Source organism: Leuciscus leuciscus (assembly GCF_965113295.1).
Source record: "Leuciscus leuciscus genome assembly, chromosome: 3".
Taxonomy (NCBI): Eukaryota; Metazoa; Chordata; class Actinopteri; order Cypriniformes; family Leuciscidae; genus Leuciscus; species Leuciscus leuciscus.
In genome coordinates, this window is record NC_138727.1 from 7,837,171 (window position 1) to 7,861,763 (window position 24,593).

The following is a 24,593-nucleotide window of genomic DNA, read 5'->3' on the forward strand; positions in this document are numbered from 1 at the left end:
AGAAGACTGGAGGTATTCCAAATGCGCTGCCTCCGCCGGATTCTTGGAGTCACACTCCTCGACAAGATCCCGAACGAAGAAGTCTGCCGTCACTGTTCTCACCAACTGGAAATCAATGTCTTGATCAAACGTGCCCGCCTCCGATGGTTTGGACATGTTTGCAGGATGGATGAGCACCGTCTCCCATACCGCACCCTATGGCGAACCAGGCCTGACGGCTGGAAAGTATTAAGAAACGCACCTAAAAAGACATGGATCAAACAAGTGGAGATGGACCTAGCAGCTTATGGTATTTCACCCGATTATGCCAACAAGAATGCGGCTCAGGACAGGAAGCGGTGGAGAAAGATCGTGGAGTTCGTATGTGAAGGCAATTTCCGTTCAGCACCCATGGTTCCATATAACCTACGGCCACGTTAGGACTATGGAATCTCGGGAGAGAAATAAACAGTGGTAACAAGGCATGATGGATCCATGTTCTCATTCTGTTTACGCCAAATTCTGACTCTACCATCTGAATGTCTCAACAGAAATCGAGACTCATCAGACCAGGCAACATTTTTCCAGTCTTCAACTGTCCAATTTTGGTGAGCTTGTGCAAATTGTAGCCTCTTTTTCCTATTTGTAGTGGAGATGAGTGGTACCCGGTGGGGTCTTCTGCTGTTGTAGCCCATCCGCCTCAAGGTTGTGCGTGTTGTGGCTTCACAAATGCTTTGCTGCATACCTCGGTTGTAACGAGTGGTTATTTCAGTCAAAGTTGCTCTTCCATCAGCTTGAATCAGTCGGTCCATTCTCCTCTGACCTCTAGCATCAACAAGGCATTTTCGCCCACAGGACTGCCGCATACTGGATGTTTTTCCCTTTTCACACCATTCTTTGTAAACCCTAGAAATGGTTGTGCGTGAAAATCCCAGTAACTGAGCAGATTGTGAAATACTCAGACCGGCCCCTCTGGCACCAACAACCATGCCACGCTCAAAATTGCTTAAATCACCTTTCTTTCCCATTCTGACATTCAGTTTGGAGTTCAGGAGATTGTCTTGACCAGGACCACACCCCTAAATACATTGAAGCAACTGCCATGTGATTGGTTGATTAGATAATTGCATTAATGAGAAATTGAACAGGTGTTCCTAATAATCCTTTAGGTGAGTGTATATAAATCTATATAGAAGTAATGCATTGAATAATACGTTGATTAAATTGGGTTTAAACGTGAATACCTATATTAAAGAGTGTATATGTGTACAAAGACAATCGCAATGCGGACAAAACTTTTTTTTAAATAAAAATTGCTGAGAACTTCTGGATAAAAAAAAAAAAAAAATAGTGAGTATGTGTTTCTGGTACAGCCGCGGATCAGTTAACCTACAATTGCGAACGCAGCATATGTGAAAGCACAATAGTGCGTGCTGCTCCTATGCCACACGACTTTCTCGTCTTACACATCACACACTCCACTGTTATGGTGGCCATTTCAGTAGATTTTACACTCCTACGAGTCTACACCCCTACCAGAAGCCTACGATCGGCCAACGTGCAACGTCTCGTGGTTCCATCACAGAAAGCCACTAAATCTCTTTCCAGAACATTCTCATTCACAGTTCCATGCTGGTGGAACGCTCTCCCCACCCTCATCCGGAATGCAGAATCCCTGACAACATTCAAAAGACAACTGAAAACCCATCTCTTCCGTGAGCACTTAACCTCTTAAAAAAAACAAAACCTTCCCTTTCCCTTTAAAAACCTCGCTTATCGGGCTTATGCTACTCTGAATAATGCCTGAACTTCGTATTTTGAGCACTTCTTGCGTTGTTTTTGCCTCTTCATGATGACTCGCTTAACTTAGTCCTAATCTGTAAGTCGCTTTGGATAAAAGCGTCTGCTAAATGACTAAATGTAAATGTAAATGTAAATGTAAATGTAGATTTACTCACTAACATTGTTGTGGAAACACATTAAGCATGGAAACTAACATATGGTAGTATCGTGCTACAGCGCACATTCTATCAGCTGCAGTTATGGCGCCTCAGCTCAGTCCCAATACTGTAAAACTCGACGTACATTCACATCACATGTTAATGCAGCGGTAGAGTTACACTCACAGGACACTGCACTTATTCGCAATCACAAAAGTTAATTATTTGCTCATGCTTTAAAGCTCTGCCAGGTAAACATTTCATTGGCGTTCTGTTCTCACCTGATGCACTTTTTCTGAGCGCGTACGCCCGAAGCACTCGCGCACTGTCAAACAGCGCCAAACTGGATTTTTGTTGGGTCAGACCCATCTGCTAGCGATGGAAAAACATGCACAACAAAATCCACTTTTAAATTTTAATTTATCATCAGATGGACATATCATTTCTCAGGGGAGGCAGGGCTTATCCTAGGGGAGGCACTGCCTCCCCCAGCCTCCCCCTAGACACGCCCCTGGAGTAATAGCAGATTTGTCTAATTTTAAATAAATGCTAAAAACTGAGATGAAAAATTTACTTCAGTAAGATATTTACATTTGCTATGGTTAAATGTTCAGCAATATCTTCTAAAGATGTCTAAATTTAGCTATTTTTTTTCTATAGTGTTGATATGGCAACTAGTAAGTGCAAATTCGTCATACTAGTATGTGTGGACATTTTTAAACCATGTGTTACAACTAGCCCCACGTTAGTTTGTGCCCCCCGTCCCCTGCATTTAATAGTAACGCCCTGCACACCCTTATTGACATATGAATCACATTCATTTCACAGAATATGGCAAACCATGGAGGAAAACTCCCTGGGGGTAAGTGAAAAATATCTATCAACATTAAAGGTAAAATTATAAATGTTTATACTAGGGCTGTCAAAATAACGAATTAATTTCGATTAATTAATCTGAGAAAAAATAACGCGTTAAAAAAAATAACGCAGATTAATCCATTCCGTATTGACCTTTGAACCTGGAGCCGTTCTAGCCACCATTCGACTGTAAAATGAAGATGGGAGACGAGAACGCCCAGGCGCTGCCTGGATCATTGATTGGAACATTTACTTGTTAATGTAAGTAATGGCCTGATGGATGTGTTGATAAAAATAAAGTCGTCTGCAATGTCTGCAGCAAGGAATTTGCATATCACCGGAGTTTGTCCCCTCTAAAGTACCACATTAACGCAAAGCATCCAGGAGTTAACGTTAATCCATAGCACATCCCGTGATACCAACTGCAGTCACTGAAACACTGAAAGGCAAACTTAGCAAATCTGTATGTGACCGACTGACCAATTGAGGGATTATTATGTCATTTTGCCTCCACGTCCCCCCGATTACGCGCGAGCTTCTCCTCCTGTCCATACGGTAATTCTCTACTGTGCGACAGAGAGTCGTGTGGTTATGACGCAATCGTTAGCCTATTTTTACAAAAACTGCATCTACGGGGTAGATGGTAAGGTAAGATACAAGGTAATGGAGCCTTTTATACATTTTCATGTTTCTTTAGAAATAAGTAATGGACAAATGGAGTCTTCAAACGCCTCAGATGTAAAGTTATTCGCTGTCAAAGTGACGCCAAAATGAATGGGAGTCAATGGGATGGTAACAGTAGGTGATGGTCCGCTAGCCAATGGCGGCGCCCGGGGAAACTTCAAAATAATCTGAAACCCTGCCCCCCTGCTGTAAACACATATATGATGCGAAAACAAAACCATCGAGCGAAATACCGGAGTGAACAAGGCTGTGAACGACTTTTCCAGATTATGTGAAGTAAATCTACGCATCCACGGTACAATCAGCGTCTACGTCACGGCTCTCAGCCTGCCCTCTGTTCGTTGATTGGCCGGCTGTTTTCAGGCCGGAAAACTGGGAGAAAGGTCGCTATCTCAGACTGAGTACAGAAGTGAACTGAAATTGAGCGGAAGTACGAAGTCTGACGTAGTCAGGCTAATAAATGTGGCCTGAGATGCCTTTACAGTGAAAACTTTTGAATTTATTTCCTTAGCATATTAGGTCATATTGTTGATTGTTATGGCCATTATTTGAACAGTGAAAATAATAATAAAAGAGTTTTTGAACTTTAATGCCACTAATGCTGATTATTCATTGATTCATTTGAATTGAAATATGTAATACTTTCGCAGCAAAAATTATGTATGCGATTAATTTAGATTAATTCATCTGTAATTAATTAGATTAAAAAATTGAATCGATTGACAGCCCTAGTTTATACACATTAAATTGTTTGTGTAGAAACACAAACTTTTCTAGAAACATTTGTTAAAATTTATTAAAAATAGTAAAATATAATAGAAAAATTATTTACTCTCGGCAGCATTTCAAACATTGATTATTAGAAAGCAGTTATTATTTTCTTTCAGTTTCATTCCATCTTACAGTAAGTCTACTTCCTTAAAATGAAATTTGAATTACAATTCTTCATCCTTTTTGCCACCTCATTTCAAATTCATGAATTGGAATGTTTAAGGCACCCTTGTTGTTTACCATTACTACTTTGTTTCTGAACAGAGAGGAAGAGCAATTGGAGAAAAGTCTAAGAGAATTCAAGCTGAAAGCTCCAAATATCAAGCATGTGAGGATCTTGGTAATTGGAAGAGTCGGATCAGGAAAGTCCAGCTTCATCAACTCAGTTAATAGTGTTTTCCAAAAAAGAATCACAACTGAAGCCCTTGTTAACAAAACATCTGACAGCAGAACCTTCACAAAATTAGTAAGTATGAACATATTTATGAACATGTGCAGTACAAGTCATGCCATTAATTAAAAAGGTTTACAAAATTATATGCATTTAATACAAAATATACTCAAGTTTAAAAGCCTTATAAGACTGGTGACCCATCAGCATTAAATATATTATATAAATATGTTTTTCAATCTTCCTTATTAAATTGTAAAAAAAAAAAAAAAAAAAAAAGAATTCATTCTCTCAGATTTATCTTACCACAGCTTCAGACAATGGACCCTTTTTACAGACTGTGATGACACATTTACACTGTTAACATCAGATTTACCACGGGTTACTAGAATTTAAACAAGCTTTGAATTTGCTTCTGTGCCAAGGACAGAAAGCCGGTTCAAATGCCTTTTTACATTGTTCTATGGGCTGGTTGTTTTGGTCTCTGTTTCATGGATGTTCACATTAATTATAATGAAATGGCCAAATATCATTTACTTGTAACTGTTATGCTATTTTATCTTACAGTACAAAACCTATTACATAAAAAATGGACAATCTGTTCTGCCTTTTGTCTTAACTGACACCATGGGCTTGGAGTCTGAGGATGGCCATGGCATACATCAAGAGGATGTTGTCAAAGCCATGGAGGGCTGCATAAAGGAACGATACAAAGTGAGACCTATTCCTTTACATTTACTCTTGTACATGTGGATTGATTCTTCAAATGTTTTTCAACAATCCTCCATAGTCGCTATTCTCTCTCATGCATCCCTTTTTTTTCAGTTCAATCCAGACTCTCCTGTTTCTCCTCAAGATGAGGGCTACAGAAGTGATCCAAGCCTTCAGGACCAGACATACTGCCTGGTCTATGTGCTGCCAGCTGACAAGATTTCACTGACAGTGAATAATGATGATGATGATGTCACTAAGAAGATTAAATATATTAAGAATAAGGCCAATGAACTAGGTGAGTATAAAAGCAAGAAAATGTCAGAGATCTTCATTATCTTTATCATAGCAAAGTCAAAAATCTCATTCATGTGACTTAATGACATTGTCCCAAAGATTCATAATCACTTCAGTCACTGTCTGGATATGCTTTGTTACAACGTATAAAAGCATGTTTTAATGATAAACTAATCTAGCTATTGTCATATTAGTATAATACTTATACATCAAATCATATGTTGTGACATCAACTGTATCACACAATGAATAAACATTTGTATTCATGGTCACATTCAACAGAAATCCCTCAGGTGGTCATCATGACAAGGGCGGATGAAGTGTGTCCACTGGTGAAAGAAGACATAAGGAAGATCTACACTAGCAAGAAGATAAAAAAGAAGGTAAATGCATTTATATTATGTCAAAAATGCCATAATTAGTACAGAAATACTTGCTTCTGTTACAGTTGAAACTGGTTTAAAAGTTTACATTTTCCCTGAATAATAGTTTGACAGCAATGCGCAGGTTCACATCTCAGCTGACAGCATGTTTGTTTTTCTCCAGTTGGAGGAGTGCTCTGAGTGTACAGGTATCCCAGTGAGCCACGTCTTCCCCGTGAAGAGCTACCACGAGGAAATTGATACACAAGCGGACATAGATGTTCTGATTCTGAGGGCATTAAAGCATATTGTGCACGTGGCAAATGATGCATTGTCAGCGAAGAGCAATGAAAGTAGAAATTCTGAATGAAACCCTGTGGTAGCTGACCAATAGCGCACTGTCTTTCTGAGTGACACACACACACACACACACACACACACACACACACACACACACACACACACACACACACACACACACACACACACACACACACACACACACACACACAGTGATACTGGCTAAGCATTTTTTGAGCATGTTTTACTATGTGCCATCTCATTACTCAAAACAAACTCATGTCTTTTCCCCATAATTAATCACCATAGTAACATACTAACCATGTAACCATATAACATAACCTACTAGCACGAGAGGTTGGTAGTGTAACGAGTTAGCTCAAAGGGGAAATATTAATAATAACTCATAACTTGTTATGATTAATTATGAATATTTGGGTCAGTTAATTGGATTAACTTGATGTAGCTAAATTAATATTACAATCAATTAATCAGTTCGTCCAACACTTTTCATTATTCATTTATTCTAAGAAAAGCGTATCTTTCATGGCCACAGAAAAATTATTATTGCTATTAGCATGTACAGCGCTTAGAGCATGTAACAAGATCAAGATCGTAAAAGCAGTAAAACCTTTGTTGCAAGCAGAGAATCAGAACCAAATACACATTGTGCACAAGTTTTATTAACTAAATCACAAACATAACTAAACTAAACAAACATGTTTGAATGACTACTACTATATACAGAAAATGGAACTATGGAAAAGATCCCTTTAATTATGAAGAGAACCATCAGCTTATCATTTTCAGAGCACCTCATTAAATGTATATGTATACTTGGAGCAGCAGTGAAGGCCAGAAGAGAGAGAAGGGACACTGTGAATTTGTCTCTATTAAAGCCTGAGAAAGGCCCCACCTCTCCGGGTTTGCTTGACCAATGAGAAGGGTGGAATTTCCAAGCGGGAAAATTCATCTGTGGTTGATTTATGAATGGTTGTTTTAAGCGTGCTCATTAGCATGTGCTGCTGGATTGGTTGCTGATGAAGAAACTATGAAAGATTCTTGTAATACTAATATGTTGCACAGCTATCAACATCTCATATACAAGATCATTTCGATCTTCAAAGTACCAATTTATAGAGACCAAGCATGATATAGGTGACCATTGATTCTAATGTAAAATACACAGCATCAACTAAATAATAGTATTAAAAGACATTACACAAGACAGTAAATCATTCACAAAATGTTCTGGGATGCATGCTCATTTATAGATCAGTTCATCGATAAATGAATGCAGGAAAGTCTGTTCTAATGTATGTAGATCTTTCCCTGACCACATGACTACATTTTACACAGCAATAAAGGCATCTAATCTGATTGTTGCCCCGGCAACTGAAACCTTTCCTGCTCTCTTGTCTCTTTTGGGGGGGATGTTTCATTCCTAAGAGTGGGCTTTGAAGCTTATTTATTAAATGTAACAAATAGTTATGTGTCTGATTGTCTCAGTCGTTACAGTAGTTTAAAAAATATATATATTTTTTAAAATTAAAATAATTGAAGTGAATCAAGTGATTAGAAAGTGAAACAAAAACTGATGTTATCATGATCATGATGTTATGTTCTGTCCTAATGTTTCTGAGGTCAGTTGGTACTTATGCACCCCAGGCCTTTATCAATGAATGAAAATGAAAATGTTATTATTTGAAAGAAAAGGAAAGTGAAGGCTCTTTTTATTGGTGTAAGGACAGTATGTTAATCATCCTAATTGGAAAATGAATGAGATACTAGTGCTTACTAGTGCTTTTGGCCAACCAATCACTGGCTATCATGTTTTGTTTTAAACCCTGTTGTCCTGTTGGAAGGTGAACATTAAGCCGAGTCTGATGATCTATAAGTGCTCTGGAATAGAGTTATATAGATTATCTCTGTATTTTGTTGCATTCATCTTTTCTTCCGACTCTGACCTGCATGATGATGCCACCACCATCCTTCACTGTTCACAATTAGAAGAAAAGGTTCTATAGAACCTTAAAGTTTTCTGTCTGGCTCCATAGAACCTTATAGGGGTTCCCAACATTGGATATTTTTATGGATTTAGTTTGAATTATTTAAGTTATTTTTAATTTATATAAAATTTTACAAAATAAACAACTTGTAAACATATTTTTTCAGTCTTTATCAGTCTAACTTCCAACCAATTACAAGTACATAACTGTATACATAAATATAAAAGAAAAAAACTAAGAGCTTTGTTTCAAACCCTATTAAAGCTACTACACACCACATTTACAGAGAGTAGCCAGTAGGCCGCAGGCTTGACCGCAAGAGACTACATTTACACAACATGTGTTCTTATGTTCAAAGATATCTAGACCGAGTGGAGCAGAACAGAACAGGACTTACATTTTACAAACAAGGCACTCATGGCACAATTGAAGCAATGGCCAAAGTGTACACAGACCAATAATTAAAGCATATCACACTCCAAACACAAGGACACCTACTGTGTGAACTGCACCATACAGACTGATAAACTTGATTGTGAAATGGCTTGCTGTGGACTGTAAACCAACAACAGACTTGCAGCAGAAAGAATGTGTCTAATCTTGACTCACAAGCACCTCCAAATAAAATCATTTCACCATTTTTTTCTCCTCAGACAAATGACATGTAGCTTAGTCTCTGTGAGACACCAATGTGTCCCTGAGCAAGACACTTAACCCCTAGTTGCTCCAGAGGCGTGCGACCTCTGATATATATAGCAATTGTAAGTCGCTTTGGATAAAAGTGTCAGCTAAATGAATAAATGTAAAATGTAAATGTAAATGTAGTCTCTCATCTTTTGTCACCAGAATCATTTTTACGAAAGAAAGAAAGAAAGAAAGAAAGAAAGAAAGAAAGAAAGAAAAAGAAAGAAAGAAAGAAAGAAAGAAAGAAAGAAAGAAAGAAAGAAAGAAAGAAAGAAAGAAAGAAAGAAAGAAAGAAAGAAAGAAAGAAAGAAAGAAAGGAAGGAAGAAAGACTATTTTAAAGCTGTTGTGAATTTTATGCACAAATTTTGCTTACGTATTTCCTAAGCCAGTGTATTTACTTTTTCTATAGCTCATTGATTCATATTAACTCAATTTGGTGGAAATAAGTTTTTTTCTGTGAATGTGCTAGACTTCTGATTCATTAGCCGCTTTAATAAGAAGAACAACTATATAAGTGCAGTAAACTGTAAAACTATTTGCACTACAAAACGTGTTTATAATTACAATGTATTAAAATAATTTGGTCAGAAATACCAGTTTGCAATATCAAGAACCATAACTAACTGCTTTGTAACCGGAATTACCAAAATGTGATGACACCAGAAAGCCAAACACATTCAATTTACACAATGGCCAAACATGCTTACATTAAAAAGTATATAGCAAAGTGTACAGCAGTTGAGCTGTGTGGTGTCGAAGCTTCGAATATTTGAACAAGCTTGGAAACACATTCTAAAGGGAAACGGGGAACAGACTGGAACAGAAACCGGGAAACCGGATCTGTAAAAACCCTGTTTTAACAATAAATTTGTAGCATAATACTGTATAATCAACAATAAATTACTTACCATTCAAATGACTGATTCAACACAACAGAATATGCTTTAAACCACATGTGTCAAGCACAAGGCCTGTAGGCCAAAACCGGTCCGCCAACTTATTCCATACAGCCCACAGGGTCATTTCTGAAACATGAAATGTCTCACCGCTATCCTAGCGAATATTATCCCGCCGCACCAGTGTGTTCGGAATATTCAGTGCATGACTTTCACAGGGCAATGTAGTTTTGATCTAAAAGACGATGCGTGAAGCAGAACGAACCAGGTTAGAGACTTTAATGAACACAGAGAGTAACTACACGTTTTCCATTTCTGCTAGGAAACATTTCTTAATACTTGTCACATTTTCAAAACTCTTTACACAATGATCATAACAACAGTCAATCTGGCCTAAACTGGATAATCTATCATTGTTTTGGCACAAAATGCATTCATGACTATGCAATCCACCAGAACTCTATATTGGCACACTACATTTGCACATGTACACATACTATTTTCAAAACTGTTAAACTTAAGTTTAAAACCTAACATAATATAGAACTGAATAAGAAAGCCATTCTACAGTAAAACCATTCTAATAACACACCAACACCGGAGATAACGATGAACCCATATGCGGGAGATCAACACAAAACTACAGCAGTTAAACAGCTTGTTTATCTTATTGTGAACAACTAACTTGTGCATATGCTTCTTTAAAAAAAAAAGCATGCTCTCATGATGTTTAATTAAAATATCATTACCAAACTTATCTCTGTTGATGTATTCAGAATTGTTCCAAGTAATGCTGTTTAATGCTGTTGTCCAATAAAACCAAGTTCCCACCCTATACAATTTTTCTCAATAATAAGTTACACAACTTTACAATACTTTACAAATACAATACTTCCATTTCATCATGACTAAGAAATAGTAGTCCCTAGTCCTGATTTTACCGAATATGCAAGAATGAGGTAAGATTCTCTCAATTTCAGCAAACATCCCAGTATGATTTAATGCAAAACATTTAAGATTTTTAATAACCAAATTATTTAATGAGTCCAAATAATTCAGAACTATGAGCACACCAAAGTGCACATAAAAAATATCCCAGAACATAATTTTCATTTGTAAAAAAAATATTGTTTCATTTTCAAAATGCACAATATATGTATACAGTGCAACAGCAAAAACTGGGAGGGAAAAGGTACATTTATATACTTTTTTATAATGTAGCCTATTATTATTATTTGTATTGATATTACAGTTTTTTACGATTGCTTACACACTAAAATTAAACTTTTCCCACAATTAGCAAAACCTTACACTCAAGGAGCAAAACACAAGGCTAGATTTGCACAACTGTAAGCATATTGTCAGCTTCACACTATTTGCAAAACATTACACACAGTGATTTGCAAAACACTATTGTATATAGTGTATATACATATTGTATATGTGTCATACATCAGACACAGAAGTATATTATGATGTCACTTCCTTGCAATTCCAAAGCACTGACTGTCAAATTACCACACCTTTGAGCCAATCTGTCAGCCATCAGGTGCAAACATGTATGACATTCTTTTTTCAGACGAATGCAATCAGTTACATAAAAAAAAATGTCCTGGCTCTTCCAGGCTTTATAATGGGAGACAAAAAAAATCCTTTCCTATAATCTTCCCTTATCGGGTTTATGCAACTCTGAACAATGCCTGAACTTTGTATTTTGAGCACTTCTTGCGTTGTTTTTGCCTCTTCGCGATGACTCGCTTAACTTAGTCCTAAATTGTAAGTCACTTTGGACAAGTGTGTCTGCTAAATGACTAAATGTAAATGTAAATCTCAAATCTGAGAGTGCTCTGTTTTCATATAGCCTCTTGTCAAATGTTGTTTAAAGGAAAGGTACAAATATAAAATCCTCCCTTTTTAAAGACGTTTTAGTGAATCAATATATTTTTCTTTCTTTCTTTCTTTCTTTCTTTCTTTCTTTCTTTCTTTCTTTCTTTCTTTCTTTCTTTCTTTCTTTCTTTCTTTCTTTCTTTCTTTCTTTCTTTCTTTCTTTCTTTCTTTCTTTCTTTCTTTCTGGATCCAGCTGATGGAGATTTGGAGGGGGATTTGCAGTGTCTGTCACTTGGTGCAGAATCATGGACCTTTTGTTGTAGCCTATGTTTTGATTTTACTTATTTTTTTATAGTTAGAATTCTCAAATAAAAGATAACGCAATGTTTGTTCGCTATATGTAGCCCACAGGGGTCTGTCGAATATTGAGAAAATCAATATAAAACTGATTTTGAAAATACAAGCTAAAATAGAAAGCTAACAGTAAACAGTTGTAATGGAATATTTTGATTTTCATTGATTTACAGGATCAATTTTCATTTATTTGCAGTAAGACATTGAAATGATATTTTTGCTGAACTGTCTATGATCTGCAGGGAACTTTATCTGACTGATGTGTGTGTTTTTGCACTGTGAAGCAATTGAGACCTCAGAGGAGACAGCTTGACCAGGGACCTCTGACCCCTAAGGTAGAACTTGTGAGCTTGTAGGCATAAGCTCAGCATAAAAGTAGATCACTAGCTAGGGAACCTTCCCTTCTTAAGATAAGAAAGTCTGTAAGCAGAAACCTTGAGAAATGATATAAAAGCTGCTCTGCCCTCCCTTCCTTGTCGTACTTGCTCCACATTGTACTTTGGGTCACTTCTGTACTTTGGGTCACAACACAGTACAATTTATTCTTTTCGCCATCTGTTTCAAAGGCAAAATCATGACCTCATCATGATAGTAACCCTAACTTATAATATAGGAATGTGCAATCTTTTGTTTTTTTGGCTCTGAAGAACTGTATGTGAAGAATTTGTTTACATAAATTTACATCTAATGAAAGTTTAACGTTTTAGAATTATTTTTTATTTTTTTTTACTGTCACTTTATTGAAGGTGTTCGATCATAATAATCTAGGAAAAATCTGTAAAATAACAGAGTTTCTCTGTAGAACATTTAGTGCTGTCACCCTCTGCCTTGTTTTCTCATTTTTTTTAATTCTCCTTGTGTTTTCAGTCCTTTGCCAGATCGTTGTCTTACTCTTATGTTCCCTCTGTGTGGTTTCCCTTCTCAAGTCAAGTCCTGTTCCCCCCCTCGGGGTAGTTTTGTCTGTTTTTGTTTTATTTTTATTATTAATTAAAAGTCCGTTTATCTGCGTCATTGAGTCCTCGCTCCTTTCCTCACCCCCAAACCTGACACCCATCCTATATTTTTCCCGCCACCATGTCCGTAGGATCCTCACTCTTGCTCTCTGTATCATCTGTCTTTGAGGGAGAGACAATAAACAGAAAAATAGGATACATCAAATTAAACGGTGTAATATTTCATTACCGAGTGGTTATTAAGGAAAGACAACATATAGGCTATCTTTAATGGGGTCTGTTTTTATCAGATCTCCTCATGCTTATTCTTGAATATATTGTGGTTCTTCAAACTCCAGTGCAAGCTTCATTTGATTTGCTAAATTATGTTGTCTTAACATCAGAGATGGGCACAAATACATCAAAAAGTATTTAATTACAAATTACAAATACTTACTCATCAAATGTATTTAAATAAAATACAAAATACTGCTGTGAAAAAAAAAGTATTTAATTAAAATACAAGTAATGCAGTAAACTTTTGTAGCAGTCTTTTGTAGCAAATGGGAACACAAAAAATATATTTAATGTAGTCAATCATTCACTGCTATAGAAGTTTACCCAACTATGACGCCTTCAACTTCTGAGAAACCCAGAAATGTGAAAAGGGTCAATAGGATGTGTCACATCACGTGATTTTCTTGCCAAAAACTGTGTTAGGCCATTTGGTAGCCCTATTTGTATTTTATGTCTATGGTCCTTGGGATAGTTCACCCAAAAATGAAAATTAGCCCATGATTTATTCACCCTCAAGCCATCCTTGGTGTATATGACTTTCTTCTTTCAGAAGAATACAATCAGAGTTATATTAAAAAATGTCCTGGCTCTTCCAAGCTTTATAATGGCAGTGCATGGCTGTATATTTTTTGAAGTCCATCAAAGTGCCTCTCCATCATAAAAGTGCTCCACAGGCTCTGGGGGGTAATAGAGGCCTTCTGAAGCGAAGCGATGCGTTCGTGTAAGAAAAATATCCATATTTAAAACTTTATCGACTAAAATAACTAGATTCCGGTAGACGGCCTACGCAAGTCGACTTACACAAAAAGAGTAACACTTGACGATGTATGACGTAGGATGTAGGGGTGGCATAAGCTTTGATGCCTCTCATGGTTCAAACAAACAGGGCTGACCAACAAACTCAAGCTCCTCCGACATTTCTCTTTAAAAAATGTCGTTTAAGACTTCTAATTCGTGACTGGTGTTTTGTTTTGCTCTATCCTCTGCACTTCCGTGTTCGTCATTATGGTCATAACGCGGCCATTAAAACTTAAACGGCCATTCACTGCCATTATAAAGCTTGGAAGAGCCAGGACATTTTTTATATAACTCCGATTGTATTCGTCTGAAAGAAGAATGTCATATACACTTAGGATGACTTCAGGGTGAGTAAATCATGGAATATGAATGCAACGTTTACTTGTTCAATTTAATAAAATTAAAACTTTAATTGTGATCATTAAAATAATTTAATACAAAATATTTAGTGGCCAAGTTTTTCTCATTTTTATATATATATATATGCATTCGTTCCAATGAACTGCCGTAGCCAAGGCGACATCTAGCATACAACCGCTCATAGGTGTATCTATGACAACTGCTTACTACTTAAGATCGCTTCCGGGTCACGAAAAAAATACCAATGCAGAATTAAGGATTACGACTTTATACATACGTATTTTGATTTCCGATTTCCATCTATAAACACATCAAGGACAATCGGATAACGAGATTGTTTTTCGTTTTCCGTTTTTTAATATCAAAACAAAAAACGAATAATGGGTTGTTTTCCGTTTTTCGTTTTCCTATTTACTAATGGTAATTGGGAAACCGGCCGTTTTTCGTTTTTGTTTTTTTTCCTTTCCAAACGAAAATCCGTTGGCCGCCAAGGTCCGTGTAACGCTTTGCAGTTCTCTGTTCAATTTGCACCATCAAAATTAACCAAATGAAAAATTGGCTTCAAACTTTCATTTTCCATTTCTTTGGAATAATTCACAAACAGATAATTGTTTCTCAGTTTAATTTTCAATTCTACAAGCTGGGTTATTGCGTCCGAGTCTGATTTTTGAACAAACATAAAAAAAAATTACTCATTGCTGTGATTTTCCATTTCTCTGTGTTTTGCTTGCGGTTGGACCGTACCAGTTCCACTGGGGGGTGGAGCGGGGCGTGGGGGGTTGGGGGGTTGGGGGGGTTGGGGGGGTTGGGGGGGTGGATGCATTGGCATTAGAGCGCTGTAGCATTATGTGTAGGCTATGGCATGTCTGAGTCTGTCCATGATTTATCCATAGGGATTTATCGCAGTGGTGTACAGTCTACGTGATACGCAGGTATACGCCGTATACCCACTAGAAAAGGCCAAGGATTTCCGTATACCCGCTTAAAAAAAGCGTGAGGATACGTAACAACTTCGTTTTGTGTCAGAACTCTCACACTTTCATTCATAAATTCACCCCGTCTGTGTTTGCGAAGCGACACGGATCGAATCGCGGAATCCAGTCACAAATGGAGCTTGCTAAGCAGAACGTCACGGAATTTGGCTATTTTTGAAGGGTTTTGAGTTATTTCAAAATACTCACAACAAAAAACTAGACACCACTGATTTATCGACATGTCAGACACGCCAGCTTTCAGACACCACATTCTTCTCTTCTTTAGCTATAGTTCTTTTGAGGCAGTTTCTTTCTATCATGTAATTTTAATAACGACTGTCAAGAGCATATTATTGTAACACTTGAGTGGTTGTTAATGCGCAAGAGCGAATCTCTTCGCAGCGAATTTCCTTCTCTCTCACACGAATGTCGGGTCGCACTTTCAAAATTCGCTCTGCATTCGCTGACTCGCTGAGATATTGCGCGTGCACGCTCAATCTTGGTCCTTTTGACTCAATCTCCATACTTTTTATATAATTATCTAACTTCTTTTATTTAATGTGTTTATAAGTTGTCGACAAACAGAATAAGCCATCACCGATTAAATAACATAAGGATTTATTAATAGCTACTATTATAAGTCATCATATAGGCTATTATTGTTTTAGGTCAGTGATGGAGTACTCGAGTCCTGGACTCGGACTCGAGTCCGACTCGAGTCCCTATTCTCTGGACTCGAGTCCGACTCGAGACTCTATTCTCTGGACTCGTGACTTGACTTGGACTCGCGGACAGATGACTCGTGCTTGGACTCGGACTTGAGGATAGCCTAAAATCGGACTTGAACATTCATCAAATGAATGACGTTGGATGAAGTTTCTGACCAAATAGGTTATAAAATTTTGATTTAAGATGTTACACTTTTCCTGTTTCGGGCTGCAAGACTGGCCGGGACTGGCCGTGCGCGCACTCACCATCTTCAAACGCTACAGCGCCCTGCCTATGGTTAATGCATCCCCACCGCCCGCTCCACCCCCCAGTGGAACTGGTACGGTCCAACCGCGAGCAAAACAGAGAAATGGAAAATCACAGCAATGAGTATTTTTTTTTATGTTTGTTCAAAAATCTGACTCGGATGCAACAACCCAGCTTGTAGAATTGAAAATTAAACTGAGAAGCAATTATTCGTTTGTGAATTATTCCAAAGAAATGGAAAATGAAAGTTTGAAGCCAATTTTTCATTTGGTTAATTTTGATGGTGCAAATTGAACAAAGAACTGCAAAGCGTTACACGGACCCGCCAAGTACACGGACCTTCTAGTTTCATTGTGTCTTTCCTTTCATTTTAACAGGTTTTACACTTTTTTCTCAATCAAAGAGCCAGTTTTGCTGACTCATAGACTTTACAGTGACAACACTATTAATGTTAAAAATGTGGCCTACAATTATATTCTCAACATAGTGATAAACAGCAATGTTTATGGAGTTTAACTTAAAAAAAAAAAGAGCCGAACACCATACATTATAAGCGAGGAGTGAATTGTGAGTGAATTGAAATGTTCTACATAAGGGAAGTGAAGGTGCTTGCAACTTACTGCACTGCATTTCATTTCAGTCAGATGAGACTGTGCACTATTAAGACTACTTCTTTGCAAGGGAAACAAGTCAATTTAGCTTAAAGGGAATTATTCATACATTATTGGGGAATTTTGAAAGAATCACTATCACATAGCACTCGAAAGGGAGAGTAAATGCTGAAATTAATATAATGTTTTTTTTTTTTTTTGTGCAAGATTAATGTTAAGTCGGAGAGTGATTCATGTTTTGTTATGCTAATTTAGAATAATTTATGTTAATGTTGGTTTGAGGAGAGTTGTCATCACGGACTACGTTTACATGCAGCCATTATTCGGGTTATGGTCGGGTTAAGGTCACTATTCGGGTTTCTGAAACATTCGGATTAACCCGTTTACATGCGTGAGCAGAGAGAGTTACTCCTGTATACATGGAATTTGTAATCAATTGGTAATATCCCGATGTAAACGGCAACGCACGGTTAGCGTCTGGACGTACGGACAACCTTAAGACGCAATATGCGTCATTTCCGATTCTTCTTCCTGTATCCAAAGACAACAACAACAGCAACAACAACAGCAGCAGCACGCGGATAATGAATACCGGTAGTTCAGGGCAGATAGCGATCGCCTTTGTTTGCGCTTTGGCGCTGGTACTGATCCACCAGCAGCACTTGACACTACTGTGCCTCATCTTCATTAATAGAAGGAGAGAAGGTGAGCAAGAAATGGGAAATTTAGCTGGAGCTGTGCCACACATATCCACGGTACCCGTTAACACCAGAGCCCCCCGGACACTTTGGATGAAGGTGCGCAGTCAGGACTGGTGGGAACGGGTTGTAATGATGGAGTTCACCGACACGGACTGGCGTGACAATTTTCGTATGTCACGTCAATCTTTTGCTAAACTTTGCCGTATGATGGAGAGAGTGATGGAGCCCTGTGAAGTAACCATTCGCACACCAGTGCCTACAGGGATGCGTGTTGCCATGGTGCTATACAAACTAGCAAGCTGCGCAGAGTATCGTGTGATCGCAAACCAATTCGGAGTGCACAAGAGCACCGTGAAGAAGATGGTGTATTTATTCTGCCACGGAATGGTCGGCTCTGCCCCCTGGGGGGGGGGGGGGGGGGGGGGGATGATGGGAAGGAAGCGGATCTAAGCTAATGATTTGTTACTTGCATCGCATTGTTTTTTTCTAAGGTCTTTAAATGTTTATCTGCTCTCTGGAGTGTGAAACCAGCTTGAGTTTGTTGCTCCCTACTTATGAAAGACAGAGAAGAGGTATCTAAAAGTTGTGTTTACAATTTCTAATAGAAGTTCAGCACATGCAAGTTTTCAAGTAACTTTTATATAACATTTGTTATTCAAAATAAATCATAAAAAAGTTACAGCTTTGTTTGTTTTGTTTTTACACATGAGGTAAAACTGAGGTTCAAATAAGGGTCAACTTGTAGTAGCTTTAAACATATAGAGCAAGTGTGGAACAAAGTGCCTCTGAAAATGTTTTGTAATAAATAAAAATTGTTTTAAAAAAAGGTGCAAGGTGTAAACGTTTTACAAAAATACTTTCAAGAACATACTTCGTAATAACAGAACAAAACTGACACAACTGTGTCATTAATCATAAAGTGGTATGGATTAAAAGGTGGGACACTACAGTTGGAAGAATCTTGTAAAACCTTGGTCACCATCGTTGTTGTCATCACGTTCAGGCTGAGGTGTTTGTGAGTAGGGGACATGATGTGGAGGAGCAGGGGGTTGCCTGTAATTGTCAAAATGGTTGTTGTATGGCTGATACATTGGCTGGGGCTGAGAATTTGTAAAGACAGGTTGAGGAGTTGAATAACGCTGGAATAAGGCACCTAACCCTGTGAGGAGTTGGGTTACTAAGACACCCGTTGAACGGGTTGTTTCTGCGATCAGTTGAGACATGAGTGCTTCATCCCTGGCATGGCTCAACTGCCTTTGCTGCTCACTCCATTGGTTCTGTGCGTGCTGCATTCTCTCCATGAACTGTTGTTGTTGAGTAAGTGAAGCAGTTCCACGGGGCCTGGACCTGCGACTTGACCCATCTAGAGCAGACAAGACAGCCCTTAGCTTGCACCATCAGCTATACTACATAATATCTCTTCTTAATCACTATAATCAAAGTGACCATTAAAGAAACTGATTATTTTCAGACCATTACACAAGGAAGAGGATTGACTTAGTGTTACATTACTATGCTCTAACCAGTTATGCCTTAGTAATACTATTTAGAAATCCTACCAGGAGTAGCTTCAGTGGGATTTGATGGCTGTGTAGACTGAGGAGGCGCAGTGGCATCCGATGGTTGTGTAGGAGGTCCATTCTCTGCATCTGGCCAAAAAAGACACCAAAAACAAGCAAAACGTTAAAGCTTGATGTTAGAATAGTTGGGAAGGCTATTGTTCAGTGACTCCTATTAAGCTAACCGCTTACCTGTGTTATCATCCACACTATCATCATCCTCTCTTTCAAGATCTAGTGAGCCACTTCCACTTGTTGCGTTGCTTGCTGTAGACAGAGGGGTGACTGCGTCTGTCAGGTCAAACGTTGCATCACTCTCTGCAAAATAGCATAAATACTATGTGCATAAAATTAATAAAAAACATGAGACATCTTTTTACGCATCATCATGAGGAGACCGCAAAATAGCAATAGACACTGCCTTACACAGACGTTACTTTACATTAATTTGACGTTTATTTTACTTATTTATCAGGGACAGTGCATGTTAGGCAGCAGTTGTGGTACTAATGAGTAGCATTACTATTTATTATAACAATTGACCTTAGTTACGTAGCTATTTTGCTCAGATAAGGCGAGCTAACCTACCTTGGTCATCAGGTAACTGCTCCTGTTCGTCCTCAAAGCCGACATCTACTCCGCTGTTTTCGGCAGTAGTGATGGGCCTATTCCCCAAAATCTCATCCATTATGTCGAACTGGGGGAAAGAAGACGGGTCGGACCCGCTAGTACCGTTTTGTTTCTTCGCCTTGTAGTATGCCTTTTTCAGCGTCTTCCAGCGGTACTTGATTTGGTCTGGCGTCCGTACAAACCCTGCTTCGCGTAACTTTTCGGTCACCTTCTTGTAAATCTCACTATCTCGGTACTTTCTGCCGTCAACAAAAGACATTATATTCATGGTTTTCACCACACTAAGAAAGAAATCGGTTTCCTCCTCGCTCCAAAAGTGTGGTGCTGTGCTGCGTCTCGCCATGTTAACCTCTGTTTACTTCCGGTATACTGCACGCGGGTTTTTCTAGCGCATACAAGTTCCTCTACTCAAAAGACCAAGATTCCTTGTGAATAGAACATGCGCAGAACACAATTCAATGTTCCTTTTGATGGGGATATGCCGATACGCGTTTACATGACCAAATATTCGGGTTAGAAAAGGGGTACCCCAGGTATAATATCCGGGTTTTTAAAAACCGGGATATGAGCATATCCGGGTTTTTGCCGGTGTTTACATGGCCGTGCGCGACCGGGTTATTGCTAATATCCGGGTTTTGAACGGGTTATTGGCTGCATGTAAACGTAGTGACGGTGACAAGTGGTGCATGTGGCTTGGTTTGAGAGCAAGTTAAAAGCGTATTTTGCTGCACTCATACATGAAATGCTATACCATGCTATTGTTAACATGTTAGCACATTTGCAAGTTAGCCTTTGTTAAGTTAAGTTAGTTAAGTTAGCCCAAGTTAGAACTAGCCTGTTATAGCTAGCTAAGTTTATACTAATACAAATGTTCACATCGAGGTTACATGAAAATTTTAAGTTAAATGTATGAATTAGTGTATCTGTGATCTTTATAAATACTGGGGGGAAATCATATAAGGACCCTCTCACCTAGATTTCATTATTTTTGCTCTGGTTTTGTGTTTGCTCCTCCCATTTTATTATTTTCCCCTTAAATATATTTACAGTATATCAGCTCTATCCTGGAACACAGTGGACTTGTATCTCGCTTAAAGCAACTGAAATCAAGTCCGCACCACAACAGTTATATGTATTATTATATATTATATACTTTGAGTTTTAAGAGCTATATTTGTCAGATACTCAAAATAATGAAAAATGAGACCACACACACACACACACACACACACGCATGCTCTTGTTGACATGCATATTATTGCAAAATACTATGAAAATATAAATATATATGAAGAGTTCAGATGCAAAAGCCTCTAAGTGCCATCTGAAATTTTCTTCTAGAATGATCATTTTTATAAAGCTTGTATATTTAAGTTAAGTAATTTCACTTAAATGACAATTAATAGGTAATTTGCATTGCCATTTAAGTGAAATTATTAAACTTAAATATATGAGCTTGATAAAAATGATCATTCTAGAAGAAAATTTCAGATGGCACTTAGAGGCTTTTGCATCTGAACTCTTCATATATATATATAAAAAGTTCATAAGTTTCAGAAACTTTTATGCAGTGGAATGGTTGCATGGAGGTTAAAGGTTCTTCATATGAACCACACACACCCCTTTAGTCCAAGCTATCAGTCACTTACTGACATGCATATGTTTTCAAACATGAGATACTTCAGAAATAGAAATTGTTCATAGCATGTTCATATAACAGGCTGCATTTCCTAGAAATAGAAACTGAAAGTCATTTGGAAGTAAAGGCTAAATTTAACTTGACTTGCAGTTCATCACTATTGAGTTAAAATAGCAAATGAGTATTTGACTTAATTCATATGTAATATGTCCTTTCCTATTTCATGAAATTAGGTTGAGTAAATGTAAAACTGAAATGTAATTTTTGGGTACTACCTTTATGTTAATAGAAGTACACGGTCAATGGAATTGCAAACTGTAACAAAAATACTATAGCAAAACAAAAACAAAATGAAATGTTTGAGTTTTCCTATTGTTGTTCCTCTAAATTCCTTTCCCTTTGTAACATCACTTATCAGGCTTATGCTACTCTGAATAATACCTGAACTTCGTACTTTGAGCACTTCTTGCGTTGTTGTTGCTTTTGCCTCTTTATGATGACTCGCTGAATTTTGTCCTAATCTGTAAGTCGCTTTGGAGAAAGGCGTCTGCTAAATGACTAAATGTAAATGTAAATGTAAATTTAAATGTATTCATCCTCACCAAAATTAAAGTTTTGGGTCATCTACCCCTTTAATTGAATCTGTTTGGGTGTACCGGTGGTGAAGGTGTAAAATCAGTGACAAAAAAAAAAAAGAATATATTCATAGTAGACAATGCCAGATTTATTAAAGTTAGACAAGCTAGATCAGCGGTGCATGCAGAGAATACATTTCAACATAAATTTAAAGAAAGGCATGCTTTCTCTCAGTCTGATTGCTCCAGATCCCCAAATTCACTGTTTTGGGACAGGTTGAATGCATGTATTGTCAAGAAAAATGAACAATTCAAGATTAAATAGGATTTATTCAACAGATCTCAATAAGCAACAGTTAGTTCAGTTTGTTCATGCATTTTGTTCATGTATTATTCCCACATTACTTATTTGTGTCATTTAATAGTTTTAATGTTGTTAGATGTAGAAAGATTTTACATTGTAACTTCTGTAACTTCTGTAAAAGAAAAATCTAATTTTGAATATTTCTATACATTTTCAGGTTAACATTAGATTTATATGTACCTGCTAAACACAAAACACAGTCCTCTCAATGCTAGTTTTAAACCACAATCTTCTTAAAATTATGTTCCTGTGAAAATGTATCACAATCAAAGAATGACCCACTCCAAATGCATTATATGTGATTTAACTTTGAATGTCCAGCAATCTATCATCAGCAATCTGAACAATCTTTTCAAGTGCCTTTAGTATCAGAGCATCAATGTCACCCTTCGGTTCACCCTCATTATGGTAGTTCTTCACTGGGATGATGTTTGTCAATGGCACACCCGTTTTGGCACTGCACAACTCCATCTGGACAGGAACAAAATGTTAGGTCAGAAAATTAGATGTGATTGATAAATTGAAACACGTGTATGTCTTTGGATTATATCACATACCTTCTCTTTGATCTTCTTGCTAGTGTAGATCTTCCTTAGATTCTCTTTGACCAGCTGACATGCTTCATCCACTTTTTTTTTTTTTTTTTTTTTTTTACATTTAAGGCAGTTTGTTGTACATATCTACATAACTGACCCACATACATTTTCCGGGTCATGTAAATAATTAAGCAGAAAAGTTGAGCCTTGTAACATGCCCTGTTTCCAATATCTGGATTTTTTTTCCACCTACACATTGAAAAACACACACACAAACTCAACCCACTTTTATGCCCACTTCTCTCTCGTGTAATGTAATGTATGTGAACTCATGAATGAAAATCATAATTAAACATTCAGATTTACCCTCATCACTGATTCTCTGGCGGATGATCTTCAACTTGTCAATAAGTTTATCATCTGTGTATTGGATTAGATCTGCGGCTATGACGTACACGAGGCAGAAAGCCTGATCGGAGAGGTTAGGGTCACTGGTGTAATGTTGATCCTTATGATTGAGTGCCTTCTCCACATTGAACTAATATTGGAAATAAGCAATTTATGTTAAACATCAAACCTGTTGCACACTCACAAACTTTATGTCGAAATGTTATTATCACAATATAGGGGTTTATTACTTTATAGCCGTCCTTCACATGGCCAAACACAGTGTTGTGACCCAGCCATTGCTTGAGCTTCTAAGCCCATTATGTCCTTGAAGACGAAGGGCAAAGATTGTTTCCCACTTCTGATGGTATATGCTTTGAGCTAGTGAAGACCAAAAATATAGACGCATAAATATTTGTAAACAATTTCCAAGAAATCATCATATGATTAACTAAAATGCTCAATGCTATAGAGTAGGTAAATTGGACATCTCTGTCTTTTAGAGAACATGCAACTGTATAGTTGACAAATACCTACATTTTGCGTGAAACTGTGACTGTCACCCGCAGATGAATCAGCTAGCGCTCTAGAGGTGATCCGTCCTTGAAAGGCACTATCGACAGAGTTAATAAAGCTGGACTTTCCTGCTCCAATTTCTCCAGCAACCAGAATCTTGATGTCCATCTGGAGAACTCGGTGAGAAGTTTTCCAGATTTAGTTTTAGGGTTTCTTTTTGTCTGTCAAATGAAAACAACATTTTACAGAACTTCACATAAAGCTTCTGTCACCCCACGTGATTTTGCCATAGTTATGGACGCCATTCCCAGTGGAGCTATTGCTGTTCTAAATAACTCAGTTGAGTCTTTATCCTCCTTTATTTCCTTGACTAATCCCTGTAAAACAGCAATAGGAAAAATGTGCTTTGCGTTCAGACCTTCTCACAGGATAAGAAAGATTTGACACTTCTCCACATATGCATCTGTCATCTGGATGCTTTACAACCAATGCCAGCCCATAATTCAATGTGCAGTGCCCCAATCTTAGTCTAGTAATAACGTCTCAGGTTACGTATGTAACCCTGATTCCCTGAGAGGGAACGAGACGCTGCGTCGAGACGCGGTGGGAACGCTCTGCGTGATTGCGTCGTGAAGCACGTGTATAATCAGTCCAATGGAAAGACGAGACGTCATA

The 24,593-nt window shown here is 37.7% G+C and overlaps 1 protein-coding gene, 1 long non-coding RNA gene and 1 pseudogene across 3 annotated transcripts in view; 1 reads left to right on the forward strand and 2 right to left on the reverse strand.

The window, feature by feature from the left end:
• The window catches only part of LOC309494578, a 36,165-nt gene extending 33,736 nt beyond the window's left edge, over window positions 1–2,429 (reverse strand). Inside the window, exon 1 of the long non-coding RNA XR_014204379.1 lies at window positions 2,061–2,429. This is a non-coding gene — a long non-coding RNA (uncharacterized lncRNA). The remainder of the gene's footprint in view (window positions 1–2,060) is intronic.
• Window positions 1–24,388, reverse strand: part of LOC309494773 (interferon-induced protein 44-like) — a 110,301-nt pseudogene extending 85,913 nt beyond the window's left edge. The window contains exons 1-4 of the transcript XR_014211759.1: window positions 24,345–24,388; window positions 23,940–24,139; window positions 23,654–23,783; window positions 23,382–23,553 (exon numbers count right to left, since the gene is read on the reverse strand). The product of XR_014211759.1 is annotated as an interferon-induced protein 44-like (transcript). The remainder of the gene's footprint in view (window positions 1–23,381; window positions 23,554–23,653; window positions 23,784–23,939; window positions 24,140–24,344) is intronic.
• LOC309495356 (interferon-induced protein 44-like) lies at window positions 2,713–6,381 on the forward strand. Its single transcript, XM_082165035.1, has 6 exons — window positions 2,713–2,781; window positions 4,497–4,698; window positions 5,191–5,337; window positions 5,449–5,632; window positions 5,914–6,014; window positions 6,178–6,381. Exons 1-6 carry the CDS (start codon window positions 2,726–2,728, stop codon window positions 6,361–6,363), a joined length of 876 nt encoding a protein of 291 aa, XP_082021161.1. The 5' UTR covers window positions 2,713–2,725; the 3' UTR covers window positions 6,364–6,381.
• Window positions 24,389–24,593: the final 205 nt, after the last annotated feature.